General features: G+C 37.3%; 2 protein-coding genes and 1 non-coding gene across 9 annotated transcripts in view; 1 reads left to right on the forward strand and 2 right to left on the reverse strand.

The window, feature by feature from the left end:
* The window catches only part of LOC134821337 (kelch-like protein diablo), a 32,347-nt gene extending 30,182 nt beyond the window's left edge, over positions 1-2,165 (forward strand). For 3 of the 7 annotated variants that reach the window (XM_063832075.1, XM_063832076.1, XM_063832074.1), the window contains exons 12-14: positions 57-255; positions 930-1,013; positions 1,639-1,845. In XM_063832075.1, the coding sequence (XP_063688145.1) occupies positions 57-255; positions 930-1,013; positions 1,639-1,758 (403 nt within the window). In that variant the 3' untranslated portion in view covers positions 1,759-1,845. Of the gene's footprint in view, positions 1-56; positions 256-929; positions 1,014-1,638 lie in introns of all 7 variants that reach the window. The other 4 variants (XM_063832072.1, XM_063832073.1, XM_063832077.1 and 1 more) reach the window with 4 other exon arrangements.
* A 118-nt stretch (positions 2,166-2,283) lies between these two features.
* On the reverse strand, positions 2,284-2,365 carry Trnas-gcu (transfer RNA serine (anticodon GCU)). Its single transcript has one exon. It is a non-coding gene; the product is annotated as a tRNA-Ser (tRNA).
* A 1,072-nt stretch (positions 2,366-3,437) lies between these two features.
* On the reverse strand, positions 3,438-4,674 carry LOC134821338 (small ribosomal subunit protein uS12). The gene is made up of 3 exons (XM_063832079.1): positions 4,522-4,674; positions 4,181-4,332; positions 3,438-3,581 (listed from the first exon to the last, which is right to left on the reverse strand). The coding sequence occupies exons 1-3, from the start codon at positions 4,664-4,666 to the stop codon at positions 3,447-3,449; spliced, it is 432 nt and encodes a 143-aa protein (XP_063688149.1). The 5' UTR covers positions 4,667-4,674; the 3' UTR covers positions 3,438-3,446.
* Between the last annotated feature and the right edge of the window lie 7,406 nt (positions 4,675-12,080).

Here is a 12,080-nt window from a genome sequence, read left to right on the forward strand (position 1 = left end):
GTCGGTAAGAACTACGGCTCAAGACCTCTTGTACCGAATTAAATTCCTACCTTAAGGTTTGGATGTCAGCTGGTGGCGATCAAGTCTCAAGTGTACGTGACCGGTGGGTGGAACGGCCGGAGAGCACTGCACGAGTGTGAGAAGTATAACGAGGAGAACGATAGTTGGGGTTACATCAGTCCTATGGCTACAAGGAGATACGGTCACATGGCTGTCTCCTTCGGTAGCAAAATATATGTTCTCGGCGGTCAACAGGTAACGTTCAAACTGACCTACAGTATTAGGCTTGATTACTGACTAACGTATTAATTCCGTGATTAGTGTACACCAATATCCCTTATATATTTAATTATTTAGCAATCAATGACTGATTCCATTGCACGATCGAGAGAATTAATATACATATTAGCTGCATGGTATTGTGATTGATTTGAATATATTGTTATTTCCTCCAAGCTTGATAACTAAAATTAAAACGAAAAAAACTTCAACAATGATTTATAATCAAAAAGAACTTTGAAGCAAATGCTATCCTCTAACCTTTGAAAAATGATTGTTGTTCATCACGTCAAATGCGAGGTGGCGATATTGTTGTTCATCACGTCAAATGCGAGGTGGCGATATTGTTGTTCATCTTGGTTCCGTTACTGTTAGAAGAGTCACCAAACACCAATATAAGAATTCAGAAACCGTCAAACCTGTGAGATACATTGGTTTTATCAGGCTGACGATGTGAATTAATACACTAACAATTAAAACCATTTTATGTCACAATTTCAACACAAAGCACAATAACTTTACTAAAATTTTTAATTGAGAGCAAATATAAAATTTAGGGGAAGATAAGAAATACTTTAAATGAATATGAACTAAATAAGACTAAGAGCCTCTTGAAATCCCTGTCTAAACTGAAACACAATTCCGCCTAGTCTGGTCCGTGGACTGCCATAACAGGGGCAGGGGCAAGGAAAATGAGTACCCACCAAGGCCCAGGCATGGGCAAACCTCTGAATGTAAGTATATGCACCAGCGTTTTAAACTGAACTGGACTACTGGTCCTTCTTCAACTACGAGCCAGTGCCTGAAAAACTTGGAGTGAAACTTTAAACTTGTTGTCTTGAATCATGGATTATACTCTTAACATTGTTAAAACTCTTTTATGATTATTTGACGGCAGAGGTTCTATGCTATATTGATTCGTAAAACAATTATCATACTGCAGTGGACCAAATCTTTGTTTCAGTGAACTAATCATCGAACAACATCAATACAAATACAATATACAGGGTGCACTGTGTATAATGTACTTCACAATTCTTCACAAGACACGAACCTACCTTTCTAAAACATTGAAGCACTTATTAAGCACATTTAGTACTGAGTTCTTGCATTTAAGTTTGAGAAATTGAAACGCTTTGAGCTGCCAGGCAATTGTTTATTGTTTCGTCTTTGCCAAACAAACCTATTACGATAATTACAAAACTTCTGCAAATCATATGGATATTGTGCTATTTCTGGTATAAAGAGTGCTGACATTACATTTCTGGTATAAGGAGTGCTGACATTAAATTCCTGGTATGGCTAAATGCTGACATTACATTTCTGGTATGGCTGAATGCTGACATTAATGTATCGTAGGTGCAACACGAGGACGCTATCGCAAGTGTGGAGTACTACGACGCTGTAGAGAACGTCTGGACAAGAGCACCAGATATGGGCAATGCCCGGGCGTGGGCAGCTGTAGGAGCCGTCATGTGAGATGTGATGGTCGGTGGAAGAGGAGTGGGTCACCAGTAGGGCCCGGAAATGGCACTTCATCAGTTGAAAGACCAGGCGCTTTTTGGTTGACATTCGAGAGAGAAATCACCAAAATTGCGCATTTGAATTCTTTGTTCTTCAACTTCTTGTCTTTATGTTCAATTTTTGATATTTTGATGCAAAGAACTCTCGAAGAATACAGAGTTGTCTATCTTACTCTTCATGATCAGAACTGATAAAATTGAGATTTTCTTACCGTTTTATTTTGTGTTACTTATATTTATATTTTATTAATTGTGTATCTGAGCTATCGGATGGAATTATGGCAAGCTGTTTAAAATAATACTTTGTGTTGAAATTGTTTTAGATCTTCTGATTGCACTTTCTGAAAACAACTTTTAATTGTCAAAGACATATCTAATTGTTAATAAAACCCAATTAAACTGAACTGCTCAACCTAAAATTACACCAGAAAAGTGAGAACTATTACGATCTAAAATTATTTTCGACTTACCGATAAAAGATCGACGAGGATGGGATTCGAACCCACGCGGGCATTGCCCAATGGATTAGCAGTCCATCGCCTTAACCACTCGGCCACCTCGTCCCTGCGACGGATATAGATGCAATGATCAATGAACAACAGATGCAGACCTAATTTCGAAAGGCACTTTTTGAAAATTATTGACAAACTCAGACGTCCCTACGATTGAAATTTTAGTTAGGAAGAATTGTCTGCGGTGTTCTATGAAGTTAATTTTATTCTGAGCCATACCTACGCCCCCCTAACTAGACGCCTAGTAAATCGTAATTTCTACACGCATTCGATGGGGAAGTACGTGCGCGTCGAAAATTTCAGTGATAAAATGATGTAGAGATGAACTACCCAACAAATAAGTTGTTGGGCGTTCGCGCGTTCCATATCTCAACAAACCATTCTGTCTCACTTACGGAACTTTGAACAAAACTGTCCCAAATTACAAGGCCGTAAATCAGTTGTTCTAAACAACTATTTTTTCAATTTCTTTCAGATCCTAATTACCTTCAAACTTTTCGGATAGTAAGAAAAGTGTAAGACTGACACAATTTGTTCAAGTTTGGGTAACTTTATATGTGCTAAATTTGAAATATCACTTCTATCACAAGGAAATAACTCTAAAGCGATGGTGGGCCACGGAACACAGACAATTATCTCCAGATCCTCATATATGACTTTCTCTTCTTAACTTCCCAGACAGTAAAATGAATATATAACTGACAATATGTGCAAATTAGAAATATCACTTCAAATTTAATTTAGAGATATTTTCTTGTGTATTTTCAATTTATATTAGAGATGTTTTCAAATATCTCAAATTTGGCAAATGAAAATTCACCCAAACTTGCATAAAATGTATAGGTATTACCCATCTTACAATCTGGGAAGTTTGAAGAAAATCGCATGGTACATAAATGATCTTGAGATAGTTGCTTGTGTTCCGTAGAATTCGCTGATTTGGAGATATTTTCTTGTGTTTAGAGTTACATCTCGAATTTGTCGCCTAGAAATTTGCCCAAAATTGCACAAATTACTAGTCTTAAATAGGAAGTTTCCATAAAATCCTATGGTAGAATTTTGAGATAATCGACTTTCGTCATAGAAACAAGTAAAACACCATTTTTTTCAATAAATAAAAACTGAAATGAATCTAAGCCCTAGGTCGTTCTTTCTTCTGTTTGTATAAAGCGAGGAGTGATACACTGGCGACTTTGACAACCTTGAATCTGACTCCGGGAATATCTCCGACGGCGTGACCAGATCGTCCGAATCCAGAGATGAGAACCTGAAGGTTAAACTGTTGTAATTGCGGTGAAACAGTAATAATCGAGGAAAACGATGCTTTTTATTATTTATTAAGTTGATTTACTCGGCCAACTCTCGTTATTTGTATCACAATTGCAGAAAATGGCAATCTTTTTTCGCTCTTATGAGTGGGTCGATCATATAATTTGATAGTTGGGTTAGGGTTAGGTTTTTATTAAGCAGAAGTTTCTGTTACGTCTCGACCACGACAAAGTACCGAAACGTCGACAATTATTTGTTTTAAATACGGAGACTGGATACTCTCACTTCGTCCCCAACTATCAAATTTATTGCAAAAAGTTTAAGATTGCACAACCAAAATAAAAGCATCCCAAAATTAACCTAGTATTAATGTATAACGATAATATTTTTAAAGAGGGAGTGGAAGACCACACCCACTATCTTTTACTCGTTAAGTTTTCGAGCAGCGCTTGCCAAGATGTATTTTGCAACAGGTGTGGGCGGTGCAAGTGATTTCTAGCACAGTCGATTTTACGACGATTACAAGGATTACAAATTAGGATCATCAATCATCCAAGTGAAGTGATTAAGAACTAAAAGAGAATCTAAAATAATCACCTCATCATTCTCTTCAATGTAGTTCAAACAACCATCATTAGGGACGAAAGCTGTGATTTTCTTTCCGTTCTTGATGAGCTGGACTCGAACACACTTCCTGATAGCAGAGTTAGGCTGTTTGGCCTCAACACCGACCTTCTCCAACACGATTCCTGTGGATTTAAGTTTTTAGATTGATATACAAATTTAAGAAGTTCGCTGTCATTTGCAAAATCTCAGGGATGAAGACAAATATTTCCGAACGGTACATTGCCATTTTATTCACTGTTAATTGAATTGAAGCGCTTATTTTAAAACCAAAACAGTTATGTTTTGTCATTTAAGTTAAATACTTGACATACCTTTAGCGTGAGAGGATCCTCCGAAAGGATTGGCCTTCCACCTTGTTCCCAAATGAGCCTTCTTGTATCCCAGATCGTGCCACCTCTGGTCACGGCGATGCACTCGCAACTTACGGGCTGTTTTCAAGCCACTTGGCTTACCCATGGCTACAAAGAAGGTTAGGTTTAAAACACGTGATCATTCAACAACTCATTATTTCATACAATTATATCTGATTTAGGAATTCAACAAGAACATTTAACTTCATATTATGATAACACAGGGCCGGGTGAAACAGAAATAATATAATAGTTTATGTAGACAGACATAAAATTGTAACTAGAACGATAATAATTACGGGTGTCCGGTGTTGTCATATTCTCCGTATTCTCATACACACGGTAGTTGTGGTGAGAGACTTATTTACACAACAATTTCATGTAGGATACAGGTACAACAGATGAGTAACGAATATGTCACTCCGAAAAGTACGTTGAGTCACCAGTAGGTTTAAAAACAGTTGGACATTATAAAGACAATCAAAATGGGGAGCTGGAGGTGAAAAACCGGACGGATATACCTCGTATAGGTATACCATTATTGAGCAAAAGGTTGTGAGATCCAGTATATTACAGTGATACGGTATCCATGTTAGGTGAAGTTGGTTGAACCAGAAAATATAAACGTCATAAAACAAACAAAAAACAAAGGAAAGATATTTTGCTTTAAAATACTTTAATTTAATCAGAAATAGTACAGAAACAATTTTTATTGTGGGCACAAATTACCACATTAAGGTATTCACTCTTATCATTTTTGTTGGTATGGCCCTGTTGAATAATAATTTATTTTCTGTAACTAGCCTTGCTCGCAATTTAACAATTGCTGTCATCCACCCAAATTTCGCCCGAAATGTTCTTTATTAATGGATATTTCAAAATAAAACTCCATGTAGGCCGGAAAGTGTAGGCTGAACAGGGCTAGTTAAAGTAGTGCTGAGGTTGGGCCGTCATGGTTATTAGAGGGTCAGAGTGAATCAAGCGAGAAATTAGGTTAAATTATCTACAGCTCACACGGCTCAGAAAATGTGGAAAGTGAGACCAAATTGGGCAGATTATTTACAGGCCGAAATATCAAAAGGCGAAACTATTTAAATTTACAGGCAGAATAGTGGGGTGGCATTAAGCTGAATGTGTCCTAAAAAATCGAGATGGTAGTTTTCTTAAATCAAAGCAAGACTAATGATATTAACATAATCACTACTTTTTAGAACATTCTTCCTAATGCCTGCATTATCAGGACAGTGAAGAGCCTATCATGTGAAATTGAGCATGCACAGAAATAAGGTAAAATATTGGATAGAAATTATGTTTTATTAAGATTAGATTAGATTAGATTAAGAATAATGACATAAACATCATCACTAGTTTTAAACATTCTTTCTGATTTCCTCATTATCAGAACTGTGAACATTTCACAGCCTTCGCCATTTTTAAAAAAATTAAATTCATGGTATTGGATAATGGGGCAAGAATTGTGAAGAGAGACGAGGCTAAACATTAACAACATTTTCATTATTAAATATGAAGAACTGGCTTCCATCATGTTTGCAGTGTGCAATAGTATCTTCTAATAGATTACACTTGTTTCACTATTTCGAGGAGTTAATTCAGCTGTAACGAAAATTAACATTGTAACAGCGTTTCTAGATTTCCAAGTAAAATGTGGCCGTAACTAATTTACTGCTTGCAATTCTTAAGTACATGGTGTTTCATTAGTAGAACAATCGAATAAACTACATTCAATTTCAGCAATGGCCAATTGGCTGACTATAAGGTCATGGCCTGAACAAACAATTTCTTTTTAAATAGTCAAGTGATGCTAAAGCAGAGCGAATAGATTAAAAACTGATTCATGTGATGCATTACGCAGAGCACAGATAAAAATACTGATTCAATGATTAAAATTATAGCTGTGAGTGTCAATAAATTACTGTGTCATAAAAAAGGAACGATGTACACGTGATCTGAGATACCAATATCTCAATATCAGAAGGAATTCTTAAGTACAACGACAGCTACTAATCTAAAAGAGGTTCAAAAATCTTAGGAAAAACATTTATCTCGCACTAAGCCCCAGTGGAATAAATTTTAAATATGACTAGGAATCCATTTTGGGAAGAAAAAAAGGCTATATATTTTTCGGCCGCTTTGCGGCCGACTTGTCACTGGTCAGCTCTTCTCCCAGGTCAAGATTAGTTTCAAATGCTTAGCGTATCCATTAGAATAATTACCGGATGAATATGCAATTGCAAATTTTGAAATTAAATAAAAAATTTCTGAGAATTCTTTAATTTATTTGAAACGCAAGGAAATATTTTTTAAAAGAACTATACAGCCTAGCCCACAGACATCGCTATACTATTCTTTATACTAACTCGGTAGATCGAGTTCTTAGATTTGACTTTCATCAGCATGATGAACGATTCGCTACTCTGAAAGTGGCTTCGACCTTGTGTTGATATTTATGGCCTGACTTTGGATCTGAAGCTTGCTTCTGCCAGGTTAGATACAATATTGGACAATAAACAATGATAAACCTCGGACTTAAAGCGGGATAGGGATGTATAATGGAGGGGGTTGTCTGCACTGTACTCTAGATGATCTAGGATGTGAAGCTTGCTTAAGCCTAGAACACACGAGTTCCCCTGTTATAGTAGCAATATTGTTGTTGACTTGTAGCTACAATATTAAATTGATTCGTGGAAATCGGTCTCGGATGTGAAGCTTCCTTAAGCGCCAAACCCTGAGAATACTGTATTACTCGAACTTCGAGAATTTTCTAAATGAATCTAGACTAAAGGAGCCAACTTGAATCCATAAAATTTTGAATGCTACATTTTAAAATACCGCTCTATATTTACACCGTTCACCAGTTAATATGGCTGGGAGGATTGGGAGGATTCATATTAGATTGTCGATTGTTTAAGATTAACTTGATATTTTAGCGTATCAGAGCTGAAATTTTGCATGACTATTTCAAATGACTATTTTACATGACTATTTTTTCATATTCCGGGTTGTTGAGGAAGGAGGAATGGATAGCTCGCGTTTTCTGCGCGTTTTTTGGTGTCTGAATGCGCAAAAAATAGTCAAGCAATCTTATAGGTAAGAAATAGTCATGGAATCTAGGAATGCGCTCGATTCGAACTTCGAGTCGATAAAATGATGTAACATCGCGTTAGCCCTGAGAGCGACCAATTTTGATTTAATTTTAAATTAATGTGAATATTTTTTCCACAAGAATCTTTTTTTACCGGTTATCAACAAATTTTGACTAGGTGTTAAATTCCTGGACGCCTGACTATTTGCCACTGGGCACTAAGCTAGATGTAACAATAAAATGACTAGCGCAACCGCATTGAGCATCGTTATCGTAACCTTCGTAGCGCATGGTCATAGAAATATGGACAATTTGCAACATGAACTTGACAATAAGAAACCTGGCTCGTAAATGAAAACCCTGGCGCTAGACATGTAGAAACATTCATTGAAATGCAAGGTCTAATCATGAGCATGGACAATGTTTTGGAAATATTTTCGGTAATACGTTTTCAAATTTAATTAATAAATTCATTAATCTTATTCCTACTAAAGAAGTTAAGTCTGGTAGTGATTATAAAAGCCGGAAAGGAAATAAAGATGGGTAAAATTGAACATGCAAGCAAAATAGCGAACTACTGTAGTTATTCTTTCTCCTTCGGTGTATTACAGGGTCCATTTAATGGAGCCGTTGCAATTTCAAGCAATTTCAAGCAAATGTAGCATCGGTCGAGTGTAACGATTGTGATGTAAGTCCATTGTGACCGATAGCGAACAGCAAGCACACTCCTTTGCACCATCAACCTATATCTAATCTATTCAAAGAGTGACAACCATACGTTACTACACATTAAATTAGGATTCCTTCAAATATCAAATTAATTCTTTGCAAACTTATTTATTCTGTAATAAATGGCACAAAATTGCAATTTTTTGTTTAGCTGAATTATTATTAAATCAATAATTTATGCAAATTATATTCTCTTAGTGGAGACTGTAGTGAGGGGAATACAAATTCTGTATCAAATTATCAGCAAAGTGAAGTTAAGTAGTAAAGTAAAGTAATGTAAAGTAAAGTAAAGTAAAGTAAGGTAAATTAAGTAAAGTAAGGTAAATTAAGTAAAGTAAAGTAGAGTAGAGTAGAGTAATGTAAAATAAATCAGAGCAATTACATGTTACAATCAATCACCACTTGTGATATGTGAATGGATCTAATGAAAGACCGGTGACGTAGGAGTGAAGTGTGAACATGTACCTGAAAAGTCCAATAATGAATTTCCACGATTGGAGGGAGTTGAGGGTAAATATAATATCAACATGAATGGAAGATTCTAATCGGAAGATTTGTATCATTACAACATCCTGAGGAGATATGCAAAGTCGTACACAATGACAGTATTAAACACAACAAACGATGTCGATGAGCCACCAGTAATATCGAGGATAAATAAAAGAATTAATGTTACAGCGCTCGATTACATCTTTCGATGTGGAACGATATAGACGTGCGCGGCACGTAGTTGGCGTAGTTAGGTAATCTGTAATCAGTGATGAAAAATTTAATTTCAAATTAAATGTTTTAACTGAATTTTTATTTGTCATTTTTAAAATATTAAAGTGATGGACAAGTTAATTTGATGAACATTTATATAGGCGCAGTTTATATGTTATATCTCCGCCAAAAGCACACTCCCAAATTGCGCGCATTGCTGTAACTTCTTCCAAACTTCATGAATCGAGGAAACTTATTTTACAATGTATTTAGAGTCAATACATGCACTTATAAAAATCACTTGGAATACTTTTGAAAGAGAATAACAAGCTCAAAAACGCTTCTGACGTATTTCTCCATTAAAAGCACAATAGCGTGAGAAGTTTTTGTCGAGGTGCTTCGCGTTCGAAAGTGATTTTAAACGATTCCCCGTTCAATTTTGGTCGAGAAATATCAACTTAGCGCACAACCAATGAAGTTATAAACATATTTTATACATATCAAATTGGATGTGCTTTTGGCGGAGATATTGACGGATGTTACTCGTCTAAATTTCTTCGAAGTAGCGTGATGGCACGAGCTACGAAGTAGCGCGCGCCGGGCCAGATCATTAACAATGGTCTTACCTGGGGACCTCACTCCTCAGGCTATTATGTTCGAATAGAGATTAGGCGGAATGACAAGCTGAGCGTTGTAGCTTTACAACCTACCAGGACGCGCGCCGAGTTGGACTCGTCGACGGTCCAATATATGGAACAGATATTTTACGAGTATCACCCGTTAAGCTGAGCGCGGCCCAGTAACAATGGTCAAGCGGAGATATAACGTGCGCCATTTATACATCTTTTGTTTTGGAATAAATTGGTCGCATCGTACTTGAATTAAACAGGAACAAGAACCATTGCGGATTTTTGTCGTCTGATTGGCTGAATTTTGACGGATGTTACTCGTCTAAATTTCTTCAAAGTCTAGTAGCGCGCGCCGCTTTCTTTTCGAAATATTATTAGCACTTGCCCGCGGCAAGTGCTACGAAGTACTGTGTACTGCGCGCCACGCTATTTTAACGGGTGATACTCGTAAAATATTTGTTCCAATTATTATAATCAGGACCGTCGACGAATCCAATTCGGCGCGCGTCCTTGTTTACCTGGGGACCTCAGGCTATCATGCTCATAAACCGAATAGAGATTAGGCGGAATGACAGGCTAAGCGCGGCCCAGTAAGTCCTGGTAGGTTATAAACCTACAACACGCTATTCCATGGACAAGCTGAAACGTGCTAGCTGCTTGGACATGCAAATCAAGCTTAATGTCGCTGGTCGTGCGTGAGCTCAAACCGTACTATGTTCAAATTAAACCACGTCTACACTTTAGTAACACCGCCAGCCAGCTGTATCACGTCGTGACCCTCATTGTCGTTTCACTATACTTATAGTTATAGAGTTTCTGCTATACAGGGGTTTCTGCTATACAGGGGGGGCCGCGCACAACGTATGACAACCAGCCAATAAGTTTTGCTGGGTGAGGGGGCCTGGCCGTCGCACGTCGGCCTCCCAGATACCAGAGGGACATTTGCATCTTGCAGACAATTACTTTTCTAGTAGAGGCTCTTACGGGCATTGTCTGCTCGATACGTTAGGGACCCCAGATACACCTTACTAGACGTATTTTTGACCGTAGAATCGATTGAAAGTAGTTTCAAGATGATTGGACTGATTGTTCTGGGGTAAAATTGCAAAAAACCGATTTTTGGGCCAAAAATAGGCCAAAAAACCATGTTTTTTGATATTTTGAGCAAGTTAATTTTGTTGGCATGTCGGCAAAACTTGCATAAAGATAGCTAAAAGACAGCCGCACAAGATGGTATAAAAATAAAACAAATCCCTCTATTTGTTCTGAGGTAAAAATCCAAAAAAGTGGTAAAAATTTTGACTTTTTTGCTTGAAGTTTGAATAATTTTTTGCAGTTGTATTAAATCAACCCAAAAATAGTCACATCGTGTTTGCCTAAATTTTTCCTTTCCGAGAAGAACCCACTTCATATACTTTATCGAAGTTTGAATATTTTCACTCCGCAAGCGTTTTTGCCAAATTTTCGACGCGCACTACGCGCAAAAGCATTTAGTTGTTATCAATTGGCACCCGCGCGTTCATCATAAATTTCAAACAGCTATAACTCAGCGAGATTATGTCCGTTCTAGCTCATATTTTTACACTAAATAGAAAATAATGTGATCTTATTGCTGACAAAATATGAATATAATTACTCTATTTGCCTTAGAGAAATAGACTGTCAAAGTTTAAAACGCGCATTGGTATAGCACGTGACTAATAAGGCCAAATTTATACTTCTTAACATATTATCGATCCTTAGACATCATACTATTGTGTCCAATTAGCGGTTAGGTCTCTAAACTCGTAGCAGAAAACACGTCTTTTTGCCCGTAAGAGCCTCTACTATTCTTTTCGTCGAGCCCTGCGAAGACACCGCATCCTTCGTTACACCACTGTTACTGAACTATGGCTGCGTCACAATTCACAATTATTTACAAACATGGAGCTGCAATATGGTTGACGGATGTTACTCGTCAAATTTTTTTCGAAGTAGCGCAGTACGCCGCTTTCTTCTCGAAATATTGGCCCGATGGGGCGATGGCAAGTGCTACGAAGTAGCGGGATGATGATTAATCACTCTACACTCAACTGTCACGTGACTTTTATTTTATTTTTCAACCCGTTCTCTAGCCAGTTCTGAACGACTTTTCGAAACCCTAACCCTCTTATAATCTGATCCCAACCCTAACCCTAACCCAATCCTTAACAAAAACATATTATGCTGAAACCTTAATTGACGATGTCAATTCATGGCAGCTCGGCGCGGCACAGTAGCGCATCTCGCTACAATTGCTGAAACCCTAACCCTAACGAGAAATTAGACTAACTTCCTTATTGCTTATACAGTCATATCACGTGATCGAGACAGTTTGT

The sequence above is a fragment of the Bolinopsis microptera genome, chromosome 9, assembly GCF_026151205.1.
Source record: "Bolinopsis microptera isolate Bmic1 chromosome 9, MBARI_Bmic_1.0, whole genome shotgun sequence".
Taxonomy (NCBI): Eukaryota; Metazoa; Ctenophora; class Tentaculata; order Lobata; family Bolinopsidae; genus Bolinopsis; species Bolinopsis microptera.

Bases quoted from the DNA above. Each gene is read 5' to 3' on its own strand.
- LOC134821338 (XM_063832079.1), bottom strand. From the start codon at position 4,666: ATGGGTAAGCCAAGTGGCTTGAAAACAGCCCGTAAGTTGCGAGTGCAT. The intron at 4,333-4,521 runs GTATGTCAAGTA...TTAAATCCACAG, and splicing joins AGGATCCTCTCACGCTAAAG to GAATCGTGTTGGAGAAGGTC. The intron at 3,582-4,180 runs GTGATTATTTTA...TTTAACCTTCAG, and splicing joins ACATTGAAGAGAATGATGAG to GTTCTCATCTCTGGATTCGG.